This window comes from Neopelma chrysocephalum, unplaced genomic scaffold (assembly GCF_003984885.1).
Source record: "Neopelma chrysocephalum unplaced genomic scaffold, ASM398488v2 Primary Assembly neopelma1_97222, whole genome shotgun sequence".
NCBI lineage: Eukaryota > Metazoa > Chordata > Aves > Passeriformes > Pipridae > Neopelma > Neopelma chrysocephalum.
The window spans coordinates 380,425-404,262 of NW_020925863.1; the positions used below are offsets into that span (position 1 = coordinate 380,425).

At 46.0% G+C, this 23,838-nt stretch overlaps 1 protein-coding gene across 9 annotated transcripts; it reads left to right on the top strand.

Annotated features, from left to right (window-relative positions):
* The first annotated feature begins 2,429 nt into the window (after positions 1-2,429).
* Positions 2,430-23,517, top strand: LHX9 (LIM homeobox 9). Of its 9 annotated transcripts, none has more exons than XM_027671900.1 (7): positions 2,430-3,280; positions 3,524-3,656; positions 8,950-9,232; positions 10,936-11,138; positions 11,903-12,258; positions 17,438-17,640; positions 18,831-23,517. In XM_027671900.1, the coding sequence occupies exons 3-7, from the start codon at positions 9,059-9,061 to the stop codon at positions 19,086-19,088; spliced, it is 1,194 nt and encodes a 397-aa protein (XP_027527701.1). In that variant the 5' UTR covers positions 2,430-3,280; positions 3,524-3,656; positions 8,950-9,058; the 3' UTR covers positions 19,089-23,517. The 9 variants fall into 9 exon arrangements, with proteins under 9 accessions (XP_027527701.1, XP_027527706.1, XP_027527702.1 ...); XM_027671905.1 differs by having other exon boundaries at positions 9,114-9,232; XM_027671901.1 differs by lacking the exon at positions 2,430-3,280 and having other exon boundaries at positions 3,510-3,656.
* The last annotated feature ends 321 nt before the right edge of the window (positions 23,518-23,838 follow it).

Here is a 23,838-nt window from a genome sequence, read left to right on the forward strand (position 1 = left end):
AAAGAATTCTGTTTGCAAACATAATATGAAGTGTAACGCACACCACAGATATTCATGAGCATCCAGGAGGTACTGAGCACTCCTGGACGTTCGAGGCCCTTGCTAAGAGCTACCGCATCTTTGTTTCATTAACATGGAGCCCTCCTTTATTTCCTGCTAAAGTCACCGACATCCGGACAGCTGTATTTATTGTCTCTCACGACTTCTCCCACAGATCTTCATTAAGGCTATATGGCACTCACATAACATGTCCTATCATAGTGTCGATGAATTGCTGCGCCCAGAAAATCCTAAACGAATTCCGAGCCCAGCCAGTGTCCCTCAGACGAAACCGGTTTGCTCTCGCCGTGGAGCGCTCTGCCAGCGGGAGGACTCGCAGGCTGTAGTGACCTTCGGGACATCCCGATGCCTCGCAGCACCTCCGTCATGGACCTTGGCTGGGAGGGTTTGGGGTTTCTCGGAGGGGCTGTAGTAAATAGAAAGGCTTTTTTGGTTGTTGGCTTTTTTTTTCATTCTTCATTTTAGTGGTTTCAAATGAAAAGCCAGTTTCATTTAGACGGGAAACTATTGTCAGTTTCCTGGTGTCCCATTTTGATTCTTCCTCAGCTTAGGTTGAACGAAATGTCTTGAAACCTATTCCAAAAAGATGCTGGTACAGGCTTCCAGATGCTAAGATTTAGATCATTTGAACGTCAGCGCAGCCTTCTGGTAACAAAAAACATCCAAATGGATTTTATTTGTGTGTTAACATCCGTCAGATGGGAGAGTAGCACAGTTTAGAGCTAAAGTCTGTTTTCACCGTTTTAGCAAGTGGGTCCACATGAACATCTCGTCTGGCAAGTCAATAGGTTGAAGCTACACTGAACAGACTGATTCCAAATATCTGAAATGACTCGGAATAGCTCTGCTAACAAATACTGATTTAATGTATGAGGCTATTACTGCTGTTTATATAGCTTCGCGTGTCCAAGCAAATAGAGGGGGAGAGGGGTCATTGCGGGAAAAGACAGGGACGGACCCAGGGAATTGTGCGCCCCAAAGCAGAGGTCGGGACCCAGTCCCGCGCCGGGGCACCGCCCGTGGGTCCTGGTTCCGTACTCAGGAACCGAGCATCGGTCACTGTCGCTGACCGGCCCCCGGCCCCCGCCGGGATCCTCTCCCGGCTGTCATGCTGGGTGGGGGATTTGTAACGCACGGGCCGGTGCTGCTGCCGCGGCAGCAGTAATGAAATAAAGCATAACATTAGTTAGACGTGACGCAGCAGGTGGCTTATTATAAGCCTTGCATATTCCTCTGCCTCCTGCTCCCATTAGAGTGCCGGTAATTGGGGAAAAAATATTTTAGGCGATTTAGAGAGTAAGCGGAGGAACGGGGAAGAAGCCCGCGGCTGCGGCGTCCAGCGGAGCCAGAGCCGGAGCGGGGCCGTGGGGCTGGGCTTCTCCCTCAAAGTCGCATCAACAGAACCGTGGTGATTATGATACTAATAATTCTTATTGTTGTACCTTGTCGCAGATGGCGGCTGCTCTCTCAGGGAGGTTAAGGAGACAGCACGTCCCATGAAGGCCCCCCTCTCCCTGCATGCTCAGCCGCTTCCCGGCACGCACAAACCGACGGGTTCAGCTACCCCTGCACCGGGACTGCTCCCACTTTTGCCCAGGATGGCTTTAAACTTCCTAGTCACCAGCGGATTTAACGAAAACCTTACTTTAAAAGCTCTCGCCATCCAGACCATAGGAGCAAGACGGGTTTGCATGGCCCCGGAGCCGGCGCAGCAAATCCTGCGTAATGAAAGCTCATGGTCCCTGCCCTAAGTCCACTACTCCTGCGGAGACATGCTCGGCTTTTAGTTTCTCCGTCAGAAGTACCCACACTAACACATACACGCACAACACACACACACACAGACCCGCCCGACACCTCCCTGGCCGGTTTCTCCAGGTGAGCTGCTGCTGTCGGGTGGGATGTGCCCTTTGCTGCCCGCCTGCGTCCATGGGGACCCTAGGCACGATGCCGCCGCTCCCGCCGAGCGCCCCGGGCTCCCCGCGCTCCCCACCCAGCCCTGCCCAAGGGAGGGCGGGCAAAAGGCCTCCCCCAGGCGGCCGGGAGGGAGCCCGGGGCGGGGAGAGAGGCTGCCGGTGCCACCGCGCTGTTACCCGGCCGCTGCCGAGCTGCCGCCCCGCCGGCAGAGCCGAGGCTATCGGGGACCCGCCGCCCTGCCCCGGGCGCACGGCCGGACACCCCCCCGCCGGTGCGCACCCCGGCGGAAAGCTGAGACCGCCCTGCCTCCTCCACACGCCGCCGGGGCTCCGCTGACAAACTCCAAGGAAGATCATTAGCATCCCTTGCTTCCTTTTTTTTTTTTTTTTGTGATAAATTACTAAGCTGGCCACGTAGACCTGAGGGTCACATGGCTCAGGGGAGAAGGACTGAAACTGTCGCAGGAGTTAAGAGAAACGGGCAAACAAAGCCGAAGCGAGAAGTCATCTCGTGTGGCTGCTGCAGAAACAGCTCCCCGGCCACAGGGTCCTCTCAGTGAGCCCCTTCCTGCGAGAGCCGCTCCGCCAGGGCCGGTGGGAGGCGCGGCCGCAGCCCCTCCGCAGCCCGGCCGGGAACCGGCTCCTACCTCCCCGCCGGCTCCCCGCTTCCCCCGAGCAGGGAGAGTACGCGAAATGACTCTCGACCCTATATTTTTCTATTGTTTTGAGCCGGTGGATCAATTGTCATCAGTACTGTCACCTAAGAAGCATTGATTCCGATTCATCTTGGCATCTGATTTTATTCTAATGGGTTAAATTGGGTTCACTTTTACAAATATCCCAGGTTTGACTGCGTAGTATTGCATGACAACTCACAGTTTCATCGGGTTTGGCAAAGCGAGGTTGCTCCATGAATCCGTATATCATATCACATCAGATCAGGCTGAAGTTTGCTGTTTAGCGACTCCATTTGAGAGGCTTTTTATGAAAGTGGGAAGGGTTGATGCAGTCCATGGCTGGTTCAGTGCGATTTGAAAAAAAAATGTGGAGAGATGGCAACAACCCGGGGTTTGCTGCTCAGCTGTGAATAAGCATAGAACGAAAAAAACGACGTGATGGGGAAACGCTCAGCTCGCTACAATATTTTTAACAGCCTCTCAGTCCTCGCCTTTTTTTAATTTCCTAATATGTTCTTTGCTTTATTAGTTTTATTTACAACCAGCTCCCCATTAACACCTCACCTGATTACTGAGGAGCTGAGACAGCTAATCAAGAAAATCCAGCAAACCAGCCAAAATCGAGAGGTGGGATTTATTTTTTTGCTTCATTCATTCTTCCTATTTATTTATTTATTTTGTTTTAGAAAATATTTCGAAACAAACAGAAAATAAAAGGCAGGTATCTATGCATTGGCAGGAGGTCAGAGGTTAGAAATTCACGTCAATTCTATATCAGAGGCTATGGGGGGGGGGGGGGGGGAAGAGAGAGGGAGAGAAGGGAGAAAAAAATCTTTCCACCAAGCAGCTTGTTTATTTTAATTAACATAGGGATCCTCTACTAGGAACAAGGAACAACCTCCATCTACTGGCTAGATCATTGCGTCTCTTCTCCATCCAAAACCCATCCCTCATCACTCATTAAGGAGGGTACAATTTTGGAAGAAGCTTCTAAGGTCTCAAGGTAAGCTCCTGCATGAGTCTTTGCTAGCACTGCAGCTATTTGGACCTCACGGATGTAATTTGCGGAGTGTTTCTTTGGCGTGGTGTTGTTTGTTTGTTTTGGGTTTTTTTAACAACACAGAATGGTAGTTTTCCCAGGTGTATTCACAAATAACATTTCATGCATCTATATTTTAATCTAGAAAAATAGCAGCCTGGGAAGGCTGAGCCATTCAGCTCAATTAAAAAGAAAAAAAAAAGCCCGTGTTCTTTGCCTTTCTTTTATTTTTTTTGTTTCAATGGAATGGCTCCTTTCACCTGTCTGTGAATCTAGTCTGTGAGGGAGTCCTTTTCAAAAGCAGCAAAATATGATGGTTTCCAGCGGCTTAATTACAACCGGAGTACAAATCCGATTACGGTTAATATCAGGCAACTAAGAAGCTGACAGTGCTGAGGTCCTGGGCGGTGAACAGTTTCATGTTAGACAATAATCTGCCTCTCCTGCTTTCTTCTGGCTGTGTGATCACTTGTTTGTGGTCAGTCACAGCGCTTGACCACGGAGATATGTGTTTGGGATTACCATGCAAAGCACCTAATTGTTTATTATTTAAATATCATCTCCTTAAGCAAATGAATACGTGGCTTAATTGACATGTTTTCAGATTACCGGGAGGTACAAGCACATTGGAGCTTTGGGGGTTTTTAATCCGATGCCGTTTGTGGTTAAAGATACCCTACGCTTGTGTCCCTCGCACCGTCAGCCCCCGCACAGCCTGGCTAGGGAGGAGAGGGGTTGGTGCCCGAATCTGCCTGCGATGCACTGGCTTTTAACATGTCTCTACCACAGTGATCCGAAAGTTGGTCCACGGTACACTCGAGAGGACACGAGGGAGGAGAAAGATGGTGGTGGTAAAATATGCTGTATCTGACTCCGAGGCGGATTTTTAAATAATGTCGGGCTTTAAAAAAAAAAAAAAAATCAAAAAAACCAACAAGACCAAACCCCCCCAAAAGCAACCTATTTGAATGCTGAAAACGACATTAGCTACATTTGATACCACCGCCGAGAGATGTAACTCTATTCAGATTTTCCTTCTTTGTGTCTAGATTGCTTGTAGTACCCGCGGACTTCACAAAGAGATGAGGTTGTTCATTAATAGCACTGTACTCCACCATAAGCTCGTAGAGCAGAAAATAGTGTTAGGATTTAAAAATAGATCTGGCTTTAACCACCCGACTCGCAGGCAACAGGATCGTAATCCTGTTGCTGTTTTTACTACGCGCTTTAAATTTCTGGAAATGATTAAACTGGAAGTGTCTTGAAAAGTTCAGGTGCTGACGGAGAGGGTGTGAAGCCCTGGTGCCCTACGGGGCGGGAGGCGGCTGGCCCGGGCAGTGCCCTACGCCTGCAGCGGGGACACGCCACGGCCTCAAATAGGGCAGGCGAAATCCAAACCATTTCTGCTTAAAGAACACCCCCTCCTCCCCACCCCCAACCCCCGCCTGAACACCCTCCCCTTTCTCCTAATTATTGTTGGTCAATTATTAATTTGCATGTAGACCTTGCCCTAAATCCTCCGAACTAAACACAAGATCGTTCACGCTGTGATAGGCTTTAGACGGTAGCCCGTGGCCAGGGAGAACGCGGGCTCTGTGGCAGAGCGGATCCCAGTGACCGCACGCTGAAATGTGCCCAGGGCACACGCTAATTGCGAAGGTGGAAGTGGCTCCAGGCAGCGCCCGGGGACCTGCGGGCAGGGGCTGCGGGCAGGGGCTGCGGGCAGGGGCTGCAGCGGGGCGCGGCGGGATGTTCGTGGGAGCTCTCCAGCCCTGCGTGGGCGGACAAGCGCTGGACTTGTGGAAATCCCCACAGCGATGTATTCCACACACACACCCCTCCTACCCCCCCTCATTAGCTTGGGGAGCCCGGGTAGAGTCTTACAAAAAGAAAAAAACTGAGAGCGCCTGTCATGTTACTAAAATATTCTGAATATTGCACATCAGATATCCTTCCCCTAATGCTGCAGAGAAAGGAGATGAAAGCGCCCTGCAATGAGGAACTGCTAATGCCGATGGATTCATGAGGGACAGGCTCATAGATTTGGATTTTAGATTCCCTGTCGTGTTCTTTTTGAGCTTTTCTCTCCCCTCCCCAAGCAAACCAGCAAAACTATACGGAGCCCCTCGTGCTATAATGGCAACCTCTCGCTACCAGCCTGCCTCAGAGCAGCGGAGCATCAGTTCGCAGCGAGGAATGAGATCTCAGGAACACTGAAATAGATTTACCTTGATCTCCTACAGGCCTTTTGGAAACGGAGAAGTCACGTTTGATGCTAGCAACAAACTTTTAGTGTCCCTTTAGGTAAGAAGTGGTCTGCCAGCATTAGGATGTTAATCAGAAAACGCCTTGGAAACCGCTGGCCTCCTTTACTGTAGCAGCAGTAGCTAGTAGCGTATCCTTAACCGTACCTGATGGAGCAGAAAGAAAGGACCCTCTAATTAATTAAGTGTGCCCAACCGGAGGAGGCTCAGTCATTTCTGAGTTTTGTTATGAGTCTGCCCAATTACTCCTAACGGCACCGTCGAGCTAAGGTAGAAATGAGAATTTAACAAACAATATTTTCGGTGTCTCTGCCTTGGACCAATACTTTGACACCGCACCTGCAGAGCATTTCGGCGAACCTGAAAGAGCAAATGCGAGATAAGCAGGAGAGGGGAGAGGGGAGCGGTACCCGCACCCGGAGCACCAGAGGCGGGGGCACAGCACGCTGGGGGGGCTCAGTGTCCCCACTTTAGCCCTCGGAGGGAACTGGGCTCGGCAGTCGCCCAGGGGCTTCCCCAGCCCCCTCCTTTCCCCGCTGCCGGCGGACGCGATGAGTTTGGCGGTGCTCAGCCCGGCAGGGACACGGTCACAGCGGGACGGCGGCGGCGGCGCCTCCGGGAGGGTCTGCGGGGGCGGCCCGGGCGGGCGGGGTGCGGCGGAGGTCTGAGCCCGGCACACGCCGGGGTGTCTTTGGCAACCCGGGCGCCACGGGAAATGCAGACCATTCCAGGAGAACAGACGCAACACGAAACGGAGGCAGGGTGAGTTACCCCGACAACATAGCTGGACAGGAATACAGGAAAATCTAGTTCGAAGGGGAAAAAAGCCGAAACAAACCCTGAACGTGCCTGTAGAGAGGAAAGACTATATTGCAACGATTAGAAATAAACTCGTCTCTAAGCGAGATTTTTTGACCTCTGTCGGCAGCAATCGCTGCAATCCCCCCAAAACCAGGCGGTACCTGCCGAGCGCACAGGGGTTCGTCCCCCTCCCGCAGCGCGGCCGCCCCTCTCTCCCCCCTCTCCGGGCCGCTCCACAAAGGCCGCAGGCCCCGCAACCGCTCCCCGGCGGGACTGGGGTCGAGAGGGAAGCACCTTCGCCCGTCTCCTGGAACAGCCGGGGCGTCGCGGAGGGACGACGGAAAGGAGGGGGTGGGGATGGGTTTGGGGATCCCGAGCGAACAGCTCCCGTATCCCGGATCGAATCACCTTGTTTATTTTTTCCTGATGTCTTATTGTGCTAATTGACTTGTTTTCTCCAAGGAAAGCCTATCTTTCCCTCCTTATTACCCACGCACAGGTTTGGGCTTTTTTTCCGGACCAGGAGTGCTCTGCAGGAGACTACGGCTTGTGGAGGGATCTGCCCTTTTTAAGGGAGATTCCCATAGCCCTTTGAGTCTCGTTGGTTTTATAGCTATTACTCTCTTATTAAAACACACACATATATACAACACATTGATTTCCATCCAAAAGGGCTAATTACATTACTTACAGTAAATAGCAGCCCTGCTGTCCAGGGTCTAGTGTGCCAACAGAGAAAAAAAATCCAGGCTTATTTCACTTGATTGACTTCATCTTTGTGTGAAATTGTGTTTTATGAGCTGTATTCTGGCACTCGAAGGAATGTAGCAACATTCAATCTGCAAATAACATTAATTTTAGCTACTTAGGGGGAAAGAGAAGGGAGGAAACTGGCTGCCTAAATCTTGGGTTACATGGAAGAGGTGACTCGAGGAGCCCCTGAGGATGTCTCTGGGATGCTTTGGAAAGGAAGTGGGGGCTGGGGTACTTCTTTCACTAGTCGCACTCGGGTTTGGTGTGGAGTGTCCCCCAGGGAGCAGGGAGCGCAGGACTGCCGCCAGGAAGATCCTTCAGTAGGGATCGAGGTGTCAGGAAACAGCCGGCAGCTGTTTCGGGGAAAGGCAAGGAAGAGTGGTGTGAAAAGTAAGTAGGAAAATGGGAAAAGAAGGGGAAGGGGAACAGACAGAGAGATTAGACAGGAAGGAATGCATCGCCCAGTCCCCTACACAGAGTGATCACTCGCAGTGCGCGGCCGGGGAGCGGGAGAGGGGCGACAGTCCCGCCAGGGTAACCCCCGGCCGGCCGGGGCTGTCCCCGCAGGCTGCCCGCCGAAGGGCCGCATCCTGCTGAGGGTGCGGGCGGGGGCTCCGCGGGGCAGCGCCCCGGTAAGCGCTCCGTCTGCCCGGAACTCTCCTGCTTCCGAAGCTCCCTCCACCCCCCGCACTCCTCCGCGGCCCCCCGGGCCCGGGGAGCGGTCTGGCCGCTCCATCCCTCCTCGGCTGCCCCGGCACGGAGTTTCTCTTCCTTCTCCCCTTCCCGCGGCGGCGGCAGGAGCGGCGGTGCCGGCCCGGGCGGCCGCGGAGCGGAGGTTCCCGCGGAGCGGAGGTTCCCGCGGAGCGGCCTTGAGGGGAGCGGGGCCCCCGGGAGGGGAGCGGGGCCCCCGGGCCACCCTGCCCCTCGCCAGGCGCCGTCGCCGCCAACTCCCGGGACTCCGTGTTTGGGGGAGGTAATAAACCCCACCCCACCCACAGCCCCGACCGTAATGTTTGTCACTGCTTGCCCATCACTAGGGGTTGAGAGGAGTATGACAGGTCTTTGTTGTCTGAATAAAAATCAGCGGCAGCTCAAGGGAGAGAACTCCTCCTACTAAATTATCAAAAATGGGCTGGCTTTAGTCTCTTAACAAATTGGACAGAGCTCCGGAAAGCAGCAGTCCCAAATCCAACCTACAGGCACTGGGAACTTTAAAGCAACCAGGGACTGCTGAAAATAGCACTTCTTTTTGCTTTCTTTGTATTCAAAACTATATCCTTTCCCGACCGATTCTACTGCCCCAGGTCCAAGTCTCTCCAGTCAGGAGCCCCAGCTCTCCAGAACAGTAACAGATCCTTTAGCTCGCTTTTACTATTTTATTTTTAGAACTAATTATTATTACATTTTCTCCCCCTTGTTTGTTTTCTGCACATCTTCAGGAAGCCCTCGGTGCTTGTGCAAAGAGAAGCTCCTATTGCAACCTCCCTCCCTGCGCTGTGCGCCTCGGTGTAAACATTTTGGATGATCTAAAGACTCTGGGGTCTGTATATGGAAATAGTGGGGTGCAGAGCAGAAGAAAATACTTGTCCTTTCCGTCCCCCAGCCATGCTTTTCCACGGGATCTCCGGAGGCCACATCCAAGGAATCATGGAGGAGATGGAGAGGCGATCCAAGACCGAGTCCCGCCTGGCCAAAGGGGGACAGATGAACGGCCGAGAAACGGTAAGGAATGAGCTGGCACTTTTTGCAAGGGAATCCCTGCAAGCATGGACCGGTATCGGGACAGACCTTGACCCTGGGAAGAGAAAGGCGCCGCTTCCCCCTTCCCCTTCCCTGCCACCCCTTGCTTGTCGAAACCCTTCCGAGGCTCCCTGTAAACCCACCCGTAACGTTGGGTGCTGTGCTGGCCAGGCTCAGTTATACTTTTGACTAGTCAATGTTGTTGCGTGTGCTCTCTGGAGCAACGGGGAAACTATTTTAAATCGTACCAGGGACGGGTTTTCAGCCCTTGCAGTGGAGCAGCCTTTTGCCCTTGTTCGGCCGGCTGCGGCCGCTCTGCCCCTTCGAGCAAGGCTGCGGCTGGAGCTCCCGAGGTGTGCTTTGCTTTTTTTATGCACTCTTGGAGCCTCCTAAATTAAAGCTCAGACCGCTGCTGCTTACTTTTTGTAACTGCTTTTGGTCTGAAATGTGTGATTGATTCAAAGAGGCACCACTCTCTCTGGATGTTATGCCGGCCGACTACTTTGCTTAGAAGTAACATCTCCTCTTAGTCAAAAGGACCAAAGTCTTCAGATCTGTACTAAGGGATGGCGGAGAAATCGAGTGTCACGCTGGGCTTTGTGCAAAGCGAGATCTCCCTTTCTCCAACTTGTAGGGCTTCCGCCGATCGCGCACAAGGCTCTGCACACAAAGTAACGGCCTGAAAAACTGTTTTAGGGCTTTGGGCCATAGGGTCCTTTCCCCCTCCTCTTAAATAAACTCACGCTTTGTTATGTGAGGATTTGCAATGTAAATTTAACTCGCCTTTTCAATTGCTGCAAAAAAAGGGGGACGAGGAACACAACTTCGGATTGGAAAATGAATGCGGAGTTGCCACTTTAAAACAGTTGCAACTTTAGAACAAGATGTTTGGGGTTTTTTTCTCCTGTTACTTTATCAGCAAATGCTGCCCCAAGTTTCAAGGCCGAGCTTTTGTCTCCGCCGTCCCTCCATCTCCCTTTGTCCCGAGCGACACTCCTCGTGGGGAGCAGATCAATGGGAACTTGCAGAAGTTTACTGACAAAAAGATGCTAGTTTGAGCTGAAACCAGCCTATGCCACCTTTCTGCCCATGTCCCTGGCCGTGCTGGTGAGCGTTCACACTCACTGCTCTTTACACCATCCACCTGTCTTCTTTTTCTTACTCCTGTTTTTAATGGCCTGACTTTCTTTAGAGATGCGGTTTCGGCTCGTTTAAATACAGGTAAAGATTTGCCGTAGAATGAGTGCAAGCCTGAACTCTCTGCCATAAACTTTCGGAATCGGAAAACGGTGTTTTCCTGCTTTAAAATGCTGTTCCTGTGAAGTGCTCTAAGATTAAAACGCTAAAGTAACGGGGAAGCCTCAGAGTTTAACTTCAATACCTTAGGAAAGAATGAGCTCTGCTTTTCTTACTACGGCCTAATAACTTACCTTCACGTATTTACATGACCTTAGATCATTAGGAGAGGTTTACTGGTATAAACACGAAAGCTGAATCGCGGTAACGCTTTACTAGCGGGGATGGTCCCGGATCCCCCTTAAACTTCCCGCCGGGAGCAGAGTTTGGTCCCAGAGAGCAGTGTCTTTGTACGAGCCCCGGGCCCTGCGCAGGACCCGTCCCCAGCCCAGCCTGCCTGCCTGTCTTGCTCTCCCTGTCTCATCCCTTGTGGTGTGGTTGTTTTGCAGAACATGCCCCCCATGAGCCCCGAGAAGCCTGCTTTGTGTGCTGGTTGTGGAGGGAAGATCTCAGACAGATATTACCTGCTGGCTGTTGACAAACAATGGCACCTCAGGTGTCTTAAGTGCTGTGAATGTAAACTGGCTTTGGAGTCAGAACTCACCTGCTTTGCCAAGGACGGCAGTATTTACTGCAAGGAGGATTACTACAGGTACAGCAATAAGTCCCTATGGGTTCGAAAGTACATCCCCTCAAAAGACATTATGAACCGAAACGCTCTTTTCTCCACATGGGCTTTCAAAGGTAGCTTTTCGCAGTCAGCGATTACTTAATCCTGAAAACGCGTCCCTCCGAAAAGTCTTGCACGTTTAAAAACCGGGCGGACCGTCAGGGGACGCGCTGACTGAGCATGTGTGGCGGTACACAAACAGGCGAAGGCTCTCCCGCTGCCCGGTGGTTTCCCTCCGTAAATACCAGCGTAAGACCCAACAAAAATTTCCCTCTGCCCGCAGCCTGCCGGTTTTCCCGCGGTCCGGGGACCCACCGCCCCCGCTCAGCCCCACGGAGGGTGCCCGGGCCCCGGGAGCGGGCACTGTTGATCCTGATCCGTGCCTTACAGCTGTCCCGCGGCACTTCTGGTCTTGACAGGAATGCCAGAAGAGCAGGGACTGATCTTCCCCACCCCGTCCTGTCCGCGTCCGTTCGCATGGGCAGCGGGAGGGCTTTCGCCCAAGTCCTGAGAGAGTAGGTCAGCTCGGCGGCAAGGGCGAGTTGCTTGCCCTGGGACCCCAACACCGGCTTATGGAGGGTGTCCCCACACCAGGAGGGCCGGGGGCCACAGCCGGTGACACGGGCCGTCCTGGGGCCACGGTCGGGGCCAGGCTCCCTCCCGTGGCCGGGAGAGAAGGCGAGCGGCACCGGGGCAAGATCTGTGTTTGCCGTTCTAGTTGATGCCCACTTTTCCGTTTCCTTCAGAAGGTTCTCCGTGCAGAGATGTGCCCGCTGCCACCTTGGGATCTCAGCCTCTGAAATGGTCATGAGAGCCAGGGAGTCGGTTTATCACCTGAGCTGCTTCACCTGCACCACCTGCAACAAGACTCTGACCACGGGCGATCACTTTGGCATGAAGGACAACCTGGTTTACTGCAGGGCCCACTTCGAGTCCCTTTTGCAAGGAGAATATCCCCCTCAGCTGAGCTACACCGAGCTGGCTGCCAAGAGCGGAGGGCTGGCCCTGCCTTACTTTAACGGCACTGGCACGGTCCAGAAGGGGAGGCCCAGGAAAAGAAAGAGCCCTGCCTTGGGAGTGGACATCGTCAGCTACAACTCAGGTGGGAAACACACGCCGAGCCTGCCTCCCGTTCCCCTGAACAGAGCGTTCTCGGGCTTCCTCTCAGCTAGGCAGTGCGTGAGTAACTCAGCCAGGCCAAATCTTGCTTAACCATTGGAAAATCAAACAAACAGCCCTCTGAGGGTTGGAACGTTTGCAGGAAAGCTAACAGCAGCCCTCCTCAAAGGCTGTCTTTGCCTATTAATGTCAAACACCCAAACTTAGCCACTTCCCAGGGTAAAGAAAAAAAAAAAAAAGGAAAATGGAAAAAAACCCCAATCCAACCCCACATAGCTCTTTCTCTATAGAAATCTTAGAGATAGTTTATCATTATTTATATTTGCTGAGCTAAAAGCATTTCACCGTTTAAACCTCAAATTAGAAGTAATCAAATGAATCAGAAAAATAGAATAAAAGGTATAGTGTATATATTTAGATATTCAATTTATAGTGATTAATTCTTCAGGCTGAATAATTCTGTTTTACTGGCACATAAATGATCAAACTGTACAAGAGGTCAACGAATACATGTTGCTCCACGTAACTAAACACTAACAAATGTAATTAAGGAGGACGGTTTCTATTCTCTCAGCAGTAGGAAAGAAAAAATTGTTACCCTGTATTAAATATCTTTCCTAACTCCGGTCGCTGAAGTACCCAAACCGTGTATAAACAGACAGTGCAAGTGGCCAGAGGCAAAGGAGTTTCAGGTCAAGGAATTGAGGCAGAGTTTCATTAGATGGAAGACGAAAACAGTGAGGGTAAATACAAATTAGCAAACTCCTAACTCCAAAATTATTTTAGCGAAACTTAAGTTCCCGATGGTCGGTAACGAGGAGAGAAAGCTGTGGGAAGCAGGAGAGGTGCAAGGTGCTTCACCACGAAGCGGGCAGCCGTCCCAGCCGGGGCAGGGAGCCGGGGGCTCCTGCCACAGGGCTAAGAACCTCTGGCCCCACCGGGAACCGGGACAGGGGTCAGGGCCTCCCCTTCCAACAATCGCGGTCGATAGCAGTCCACAGCTATAGGCCCGGAGCTCTCTCCCCTCCACCAAGTTCAACCCGCTGCCATTGAGATCCATAAGGAATCCTCCACCGCCCCCCTGCCCTCCCCATCCCTCCCCCGGCACCTCCTCTGGGGCCACTCGTGAAACGGGCTTTAGCTCGGAACCGGGGAGCTGTGCAAGGCGATTTCATCTCCTCTGATGCGTAGACCTTGGAGCCAGGGTAATCACTGCGCTAATTGTTCCTTGTTAATTGAAGATGACATTGGAATTCCTGGCTACGGAGCAGCTTCCAATCAATCCTGAAAGCTGCTAAAGAAAAGGGAACCTGTAGCGCAGCCAGGATTCATTCAGCCCAGGCTTCCAATGGTGGATTTTCCGTGCGCCTGCGCTCCGCTCTGTGCTATCCCTGGTCCACACACTATCACCCGAATCCCCAGATTCATAAAGGGAAATATTACTAGAGATAATTTAGCGTTAGAATTAGGACCAGAAATTAGAGAAGAATGAAGAGTTGTGGGTAGGATAAACCCCTTAAACTTCAGTTCAGGACTCAAGAGATACATTATTTGCGAAAGCTGACATAGCTTTTGTGTGCTAGTCTTAAAACTCCCCTTCTTTACAACAACGAGTCATATAAGACGTATCACTGACTCCAAATGAGATTTAAAAGCTCTGCCCGTTATGAAAATACATCTCACTGCATCGAGATCTCACAGAATCCTCCGGGCAACAGAGAGAGAGAGTAAAAAACCCCAACAACAAATCAACAAACGCTCGAATCTGATGCTTTGGACTCAGGCTAGATGGCTGAGAAATCTGTTCTGTTAGGGACGTGATTTTTTTTTTTTTTTGTAAGTATTATCTAATAATGTCCAGGGTTGACACATGGTCTCGAGAAGGTACAGTTTGCAGCCAAACTGTGTACCCGGTGCAAACGACCCCAGCCCACTGAGCCACTGTGCTCCATATCCAGGGGGAGGAAAACGAATCTGTAACAGTTACGAAATGAGTTGCAGTCGATGAAATCTCCTCTTGAGAGAAAAAAAAAATCTCTAACTAATTGGCAGCCACTTCCCTACACACACTTTTCGTTCCCTGCCCTGTGACTCAGTAACTGCTCTTGCACGTAATTATTTACAAAGGGCAAGCAGTGCACAAAAAATTAAATGTCGGATACACGATTAGCACTTCCAAGGTAGGAGCGGGACCCCGCAGCCCGTCCGGCAGGCCAGGCGGGCCGGGTCCCGGCCGTGGCTGCGGTGGTGCTGCCCCTGTTCCCCCGGGACGGGAGAGCCGAGGGGCCCCGGGTGCAGCCCTGCCCCGGACTCGGCTCCGCGCTAAAGCGCGCCCGGGCCGAGACACCGCGCTCTGTGCTGGCAGCTCCTCACCGGCAGCCAGAGCTTCCTCTTGGCGCTCTGTGTTCGGTGGGCACCACGGGTTTAACTTCCCCGGCAAGCCAAGGCGGTGCCCTACCGAAACAGTCACCCCCGCGGGTGTCCGTACCCATGTGCCAAGACACTACGGGAAAAGAACCCGACTTTTAAAAACGAAACTCCGGCGAAGCTATAACAACTTCACCCAGCTGAGCATGAGAGTGTGTGTATTCACAAGCCATCCTGCAGGCCCTGGCTCAGATTTGTGTCCACATTATGTTTCAGGGTAGCTGAGCCCAGGGCCAGAATGGAAAGTCCGACCCTGCTACCGGATCTACAACAATTTTTCTCTTCTGTATTTTGTTTGGTAGTTTAGTTTCTGTTTCCCAGCTCCTCGGTTGTAAAGTGGAGACACAACAATAAATAACTCAAAATGTTATGAGGTAAAAGTCATTCATACCTGCGAAAGTCATTCATACCTGCGAGCTGTCTGGAATTAATGTGAAAAATGGAAGAAACTATTCAAAAGTACTTAAAATATTCAAGGCTTTCTCTATATTACCTCTTATGTCATAGAATTAATATGTATTTTGTGGGAAACTGTGTTGACTTACAGCTCACAGGATATAGAAATGAGATGGTGAAGAAGATTTGCCTAGGAAAATATTTTACACAGCTCTTACTCAAAGAGCTGTTTACTTTATTTCATTATATGTATGTGTGTGTGAAAAACTATGAAGAGTTCACTTGAAGAATTCTTGGCAATAAGGGGCAAACTATTCTAGCTCTTTTGAAAGCAAAATTAAACAACCCTCCAATCCCACTGCAAAGAAATGAGCAATAATGTCTTGCTTGATTTTTTTCTTCCCCTTAATTTTCCAGGAGATAGTGTAAAACTCTGCTCTGTGATGTGGCCAAACCACATCACACTGTTTCACCCATGTAAAACAGAGAGTGAGTTGTAATCATTGTGCAGGACTGTCTAAGGATGCTTGGAGCTCTCTTCCCATTTTCTCTTGAAAATAAAAGCTGAAATAAAGTAAATCACAGAAAAAAAAAGGAGTACAGAAGTAAAAGCAGCAAGCAGGACAGAGAAGCCTGAGGAAGTTTGTGTTGCTACTGTAAACCCAGGGAAAACAACACAAACAAGCAGCTTGCAACTCTGAAGTAAAATCTGAGGACTGAATTCTGGTACTCTGATTTATGTCAGCTCATAAGTTACAGCCCACGCAGTTCGACTCAAGGCAGTGTGATTGCTTTTGAAAACAAGTAGTAAATACAATCCAAATCTGGCCTGATACTGTTTTTAAGGCAACTTTCAACTCCTGATATTTTCAGAAGTGTCAGCTTACTTTGTTTGAAAGTGCAGATATACTTCTTACCAAGACTAGAAGCAAAGCTAGCTATAATTAAATATTCACCTGATTTTCTGTCAAAGTGTTGTCTTACCAGCATCTGTTCATGTTGACTTGTCTTATAATTCAAAAGAGAAAACACCTTCAAGAAACTTTTTATTTTCTCCTGGTTTCAAGTTGCTTTGTCTCTGTTTTCAGCACTGCTGACATCAGTCTGTCTGTAGTCTGTGCTTTGTCTCTTTCTCTCTCTTTCTCTCTCTCTTTTTAAATTAGGAGTGGGGATCAGCTAGGCCTTGTAAATAATCCAGTAACTATTGGAAAGCAGTTCAAAAGTCCAAATGAACAACTAATGAAACTCAGTTTAATTTACAGACATTGTGAAACATTTTTAATTAGATCTTCTTTAATTAATATTCCCTGCTATGATGACACCATTAATTTTCTCCTGTGAGACTGAGCTATGTTTATAAAATGAGAGCCTAGAAATTGCTAACCCTTCTGTTTAAGCTGAAAAGAAAAAAAAATATATATTTCTTACTTTTTTTTTTTGCCAATACTGTAATTTCTTTCCCCAATATGAAGTAATGATGCCACTGTTCCCAAAGAGCTGCAACTCTTGTACACAATTCACACCCATGAAGGTGTAATCTGAAACAAACTTATCTTTCATACACACTTTGAAAATCCTGAATCAGGGGAATCAGAGAAATCAGGGAAGCTCTCTTCAAGTTTTCAGCCCCTAGCTGGTTGCTTGTAGAAATGTCCTAAATCAGTATCAACTAAGAGCTACTGCTGATTGGGATTGGGACTGAGGGACTGAATCAAGCCTTGATGCAACTGCTTTCTAGACATGTTTTACAGATTAAGGTGTTTGAGCAGTTCATATAAACTCCCAGGCAGAGTCCAAAAGCATTTATTTTATCAGCAAAAACACTCCAGATTTTACGCTTTCTTGATGAACTGTCATAAGAAACTTTCCTGCTGTACATCTCCTTTTATAGGTGCTTGTGATTTGGGGAAAAGCTCAGGAACGTTCAAAATGCTGGTTTGACCTTTATTCTTCTCTCAAGCTAAGAGTGTTTCAATGAGTGAGATTTCATAATCTGAATGAGATTTCAAATGACTCTTTGAATGCCCAAAGCAAAACCACCACCACAGGGAAAAGACTAAATGCTAAAGGAGAGAAAACTTTCTAAATCTGCCCTTAGTAGGTACAGGCCTGGGGGACACAGCATGTTTTAAGAATAGGAAATTACAATATTCTGGATCTTTTTGGGTCTAATTTAATTATCACATCTGTACTTATCCATGTACCATCTTAGCCCTTCCTTCCTTCCTTTCTTCCTTGTTTGATTCCTCCTAAACTGTATGTGACTTAAGATTTTTTTGCTTTGGTTTGTTTATCCTGCTTGATGCGTGGCCACTAACTCCACTTCGTTTGTTGGACAGGTTGTAATGAGAATGAGGCAGATCACCTGGACAGAGACCAGCAGCCTTATCCCCCATCCCAGAAGACAAAGCGCATGCGCACCTCCTTCAAACACCACCAGCTTCGTACCATGAAGTCCTACTTTGCTATCAACCACAACCCAGATGCCAAGGACCTCAAGCAGCTTGCCCAGAAAACAGGCCTGACCAAGAGAGTTCTGCAGGTAAGAAGCCACATCAGGTTTGACAGCATTTCCCCCTACCCCTGCTAGTCAATAGCATTTCCCTTATGTGTAATAAGAGCAATATACATGGAAATACTTTTGCTAGGTGTGTCCCTAGGGGATGTGCAGAGGGGTATGATGTTACATGGCAGGAGTGCCGTATGTATGCCTTACTGCCCCAAGGCAGCTGAATATGAGTGTGATTTATAATTAGTGGCAACCTCAACATGAGGAAACTGTCTTCAGAGTCTACCAACCCAGTAGATATCCTGGGATTGGTAGTCTCTCCATGGTGATCTCACTAAGGGTAGAAGTACCAAATATAATAATTTTATGCACACTGGGTGAAGCCTTTGGGCTCCCCAGAAGCAGATAATGTGGCCCCTCACTAAGAGATCCCCTGCTATGACCAACAAGCGTTGACCAACATGATCCTCCAGGACCAGCTGGCTCCCTCTCTCAATGCTTGTTAGACATCTGTTATCATTAAGGGCCTACATAGTCAAAAGTCACTTCCCTATGAAGGACAGCCTGGCAAATTATGTTAAACCCCCCTATATGGTGTGTGCTAGCTCAGTGAAGTTCAAGTGAGGTTTGTATTATATGCAGAGTGCCAAAGAAGGGCAGAGATTGAGGTAGGAGAATCTATTAGCGGCAATTCCTTGTCCGTGTTACATGTCACCTAAAACATTTTCAGTGAACCTTCCAGAACAGAAAGACTAGGTGACCCATATCAACAGTCTGTATGATAGAGATGGTATAATTACCCCTTCTTCCTCTTCAGCCTTTTCAAATAATCAAGACAAACTTTCAGCCTTGGCAAAAATCTGCTCATTCACCCTTTGCCTCAATCTTTATCATGTGTCTTGACCCCAAAGCTACCCAACCCAAGGAACATTACGTGGCCATCAAGAAAGTTGCTTTCATTTGGGGATTGAATGAGTAGATTTTTCTTAGGGCTGCTCTGAAAGGGCTGCACGTGGGGCTGTGATGTTCCAGTGAGCACCCGTAGCGCTGGGCCTGTGAGAAAGGCGGTACCACCAGTAGCAAGAATGGCTGTAGAATGACTTAGGTGATGTGCCACACACAAAAACAAACATCGAAAAATGACTTAAAAGCAAGAACAAAGACAAAAAATGAGCGAAACAAAACAAGCGTCGGTAAAGAAATCAATTGGGATTGGTTTGCAGGTTTGGTTTCAAAACGCAAGAGCCAAATTCAGAAGGAACCTTTTGCGGCAGGAGAATGGGGGTGTCGATAAAGCTGATGGCACCTCACTACCGGCACCGCCCTCAGCAGACAGCGGCGCACTCACTCCACCCGGCACTGCGACCACTTTAACAGACCTGACCAATCCCACTATCACTGTAGTGACATCAGTGACCTCTAACTTGGACAGCCACGAATCCGGGAGCCCCTCACAAACTACCTTAACAAACCTTTTCTAACATTTCAGTTTTTTTTTTTTTTAAGTCTTACTCTTCATTATTATTATTATTATTATAATTATTATAATTATTATTATTATTTTCAAGCCTTTTTTAAAAAAAAAACAAAACAACAAACCAACAAACAAACCCACAAAATATTTGGGAAAATAAACAGCTTGATGTGTAGCATCTGCAGCCACTTGGCAAATGAGTTTGAAGTCATATGTTGCTATAATAAATGAACATTTATTGTTGTTAAATTGTACTCAAATTTTTTAAATTCACCAAATGACCTAAGAGAAGGTTATGAATCATTCTCATAAGTGCCTCTTAAAATTGTATGTTACTTATTTCCAGAACCTTGAAAAGAATTGATTGTTACCACAAAAACAAACAAAAAAAGTTTCTTTCCCTCCTCCATAACCAGATAAAAGCCAGCACCAAAAGAATGCTGCTTCAGGATTGTATGTTCACTTACAGCATTTAAGAACCCTAAATTTAATTTCATTTTTATAATGCATCTAAAAGTTTTGTATGATTTATTTTTTTAAATGTTGAATAATAAATACAAAATTAATGAAACTAATCATTGCAAGAGTCAGACTGGAAGTGCCAGTGCTCTTTTCTAATGCATAAGTCACAAGCCTGATCCTCCCTGAGCACTGGGGATCTCACTGGGATAGCTAAACGCTCCTCTGCCAGTTCTTCACCCAGCTGGGACGTCCTTGGCCACCACTGAAAGCCTGGATGGAGGACTTGGAGAGACCCAGTGATGGGAGTGCATGTGGGTGAGGATGGCAGGATCAGGCCGCTGGTCTCCAAATTTGTGTCCTGTACATTAAGAAGACAAGATCTGGGAAAAACCCTCCAGAATGAGCTCGCTCCTATAGGAATATTATTAAATTAATAATAACAGAATAACAATGCAGGTGAGGAGTCCTACTGATCTGAAATATTGCATAGCGAGCGGTTTTAATTTTTGTCTGTCAAGCAGCTCTGATTTGGAATTAAAAAAAATAAAATTGCAGTTTGCTACATGGCTTTGATGCCATACCATCAAAGCACATGGGAGGTTGCCCAGCTACTTTAGTGAGCATAGAAATAATTTCCAGGAAGGTGCATGCACATGTATTATTAAAATGAATTTTTGATAAATCCTACTTTTTTTTTTTCCAGGGAAAATGGAAATAAGCAAAATATAATTTATTAAGATGTTTAAGGAAAATTATTTCAGTACAATTTATTCATTACTATTTTGAATTTACTTTAGATGTTTCCTGAGATTGTATCAGACACTTGGTTTAACACAGGAACTTAAAAATCTTTAGTTCATTACTATCTCTAACATATACTTTAACTTTTTAAACTTTGTAGAAAAGAAAAAACTGTTAGCAAAAATTGTACAAAACCAGGAATTGGCAGTGAATAACTTTAAAGCCGATAAACTCAGAAGCCTTGTGGATGCTGATCTGAATACATTTCTTAGTTTACAGTAGTGATCTTTCTTTTTTAGTTTTATTTAAGCTAAAAGTCTGAATGGTCTGGGCAGTGGTGAATGTTCATTTGTATCCTTTTATTGTAGTTAAACACCAATTAGATTGTGGAGAGTCTCAGAAATAAAAACGAACAAAAACCAGTCAAGATCTATGTCTTGCTTTTAGTGGATTGTTAAGAATAACTTTGCACATATACCCCACTTTTTAAACACCATCAAATCTCTTTTTGGTGGTCAAAGTGGCTATTTAATATATTTTAAAGGTGTCCTTTTTGGCTGTATAAATGTGTGGTTACATATTGACAGTTCACTGCCCACATTAAAGTGCATTATTGTAATTTTTGCTCAGGGTTTTTAGAAAATTAGCACAGAAAAGTAGCTTATTTTTAAAAAAAGATGACGGAAGAGATGTTAACACTGTAATAGAAGAAAGGTGTGTTTGCCATTATATATTTAGCAAGTATGGTTATCATCTTCTACGGATATTGAATCTTGACTTTTCCTATTTCTATTACCTTATGGGCATTTACCACTAACCAGACCAAACGACCTTGGTAAGGCTGAGATCTTTATTAATACACTTTTACAGGTAAAAATATTGATACTTATAAATTTTGTTCTTTGACAGAACAATATATGGTACTAGAGATCTACTTTATTAAGTAGACTAATTAAAACTCAGTTCTACTATGTGCCTTATGATATACCTTGGGAGTAAGTTTGTGAAAAATCAGGATATATGTGTTGTTTGTTAAATTAACTGTTTTAAGCCCTTTTGACACCTCACTAGTTTTGTACTGTTTTACCTCTTATTTCTGAAACTCTTTTTATGGTGTATCCTGTTAGAGGGGACAAACATGTCATAGAAAGCAGTTGTGCACTCTTTCAGATATAGTTGATAAATCCAATAATCTTATATATTGAGCTTCGTGTTTATAGTACAGTAAGTGGTCTAGCAAAATTGTCCATGTTTCTTTGTTTATTGATAAATGCATTGTATAGAAACTATTTCCCCTAAATATTTATGGACCAAACAATTGTGATATATCCTATTAAATTTGTGTGAATAAACCATTTTGAATCTAAGGAGTTTTATTTCCCATCAATTTTTTGTTGTTGTTTTTCTTTTTTTCCTTTCTTTTTTTTTTTTTTAAATTTAAAGTCTACGTGTACCAGTGCGTCTCTTTACTTTTATGGTACCTATGAACAACTGGTATTAAACACAGAAACACAGCCTTTTAAATTTTTTAAAATATGGTTCCTTCTTAGGTTCTCAATTTCTTCATATTCGATGTATATGCTACTGCTGGTGCAATTTAGATTTTAGCCTTTTAAGCTCCTTTTTTGAACATGCAAAGTAATGCCCCACTGATTTGATATTGAAACCCTGTCTTTGACTTCTAAAAGAGCCAGAAAACTAGCAGCTAAAGTAATTGCATGACAAATATAACCTAAATAGTATGATGAAATGAATCAAGATTTAATGCTAGGTATATTGAACACAAAATAGAATTGCAGACCCCGAAAAGCCAGGTTGCTCTGTAGTTTAATAAATTGTCACTATGATTTCTTTCAGGGAGAACAAATCATGGGGCATTACAGCCAAACATCCCGACGTTTGAAAATTCCCTAAAGTATTAAAAGAAGGGGAAAAGTTTGATCGGAAATCCACTGCAGTGAAGACAAAGACAATATTAGGTTACGATAATCATACATTTAAAAATCTATTGAGCCAAAAAATAAAAATAAAAGACTTGATGTCATTTCCTGAATGTTAACAAAACATATGTTATTTCATGGTGTCTAATTAACAGAACTGAAGGCTTCAACAAATTGTGTGGTATCAAAAACAAATTTAGAGAAACTATGTATAAAACCAGAGCAACCTGGCAGCAATCTACCCAGCCCATATTCGACGAAACCTTTTCTTTAAAAAAAAAATCACATTTGTCAAGCACAAGTACTTGTAAAATAAAATCTGAGTGCATTCATTCCACTTGCTTGCTAATGTGTACTAGTCATATCTGTTAAATGGATTTTTGTAAATTCAAAGAGAACTTTTCACTCATCCAAGATCATAGGAATCAAAACCCAGTAACTTTAGTACTATTGTTTCCGAATTAATTTTTTTAAAATGAGACAAATCTGCATGCACTTTTCCATCTGTCACATATAGTGTACATTTCTGTATAATGAATTTCTCTTTGATGTTTCTTGTATGATAGCTTTCATTAATAAACATTTTATTTGATGCAAACATAGTTAACTTTATGTAAACACATAGTCAATTGTTCCAACTAATTTAAACTTTTCTTTTGAAAAGAAGCAGTACAGTGCAGTTCTAATATGCTATATATATCTAAAATCAAAAAGAATGAGGTAGCAATACTGTTGCACAGTGTAAAATTATTTCCTTTGGTGTTAACTTCTTAATTTTTTAACTTCCTGTATAAAACTGACATGTTTTAAAAATAAATTCCCATCAGCATCAACAATAAAACAATCCCCAAATTCTTCATCAATATAAGAAAACACGAGCAGTACAATATGTAATAAAATCCTCAATGACTTCTAGCGTACAAGGATATAATTTGTGGATCCCTGAGCTGTTTACATGGTCACTATGCAATGAGCAAGTATGCTACAGAAAGTTGGTCCTAAGATTCCCAGTCCAAATCACAGATGATTTTTACAAGCCAACAAGCAAGTGTAACAATAACCACGTCTTAGTAATGAGGTTTTGTAACTGTTAAGCAACTATTTGCAGAAAGATTTTTTAAAATATATTCCTATTTAGCTGTATAGCCAAAGCATATGTTAAACAAATTAACATATAAAAGATTTGCTAGAAAATCTTTCATTAAGATGACATTTTTATTATATACTAATGAACCCTATGTAAACAATGTAACTTTTATGAATGATGGACATTAAATATTTCACTTACGTGTATCCTCAGCATTTCGCATGTTTTCTTAAGCTTTTCCAGTTTCAGAATTCTAAAAAGAAAATCATACAATTCTTAACAACATAAGACAAAGTTATGTACAGATTACTGCAGCGATCTCTGGAAACTGGTAACTAAGAGTGTTCTAATGGCAATAAAAAGGTATCATTTATTGGTGGTAATTATGGGAAGAATTGTTTAAACAACAGTTTTATAGTATGTTGTAAAGTTCTATTGAAAAGGTTAGCATAGTGAACTTAATTCAAATCAGCTTGATCAGAAATTTAATTATATTGTGAAATTCTTAAACTGAGCCTTATACGTAT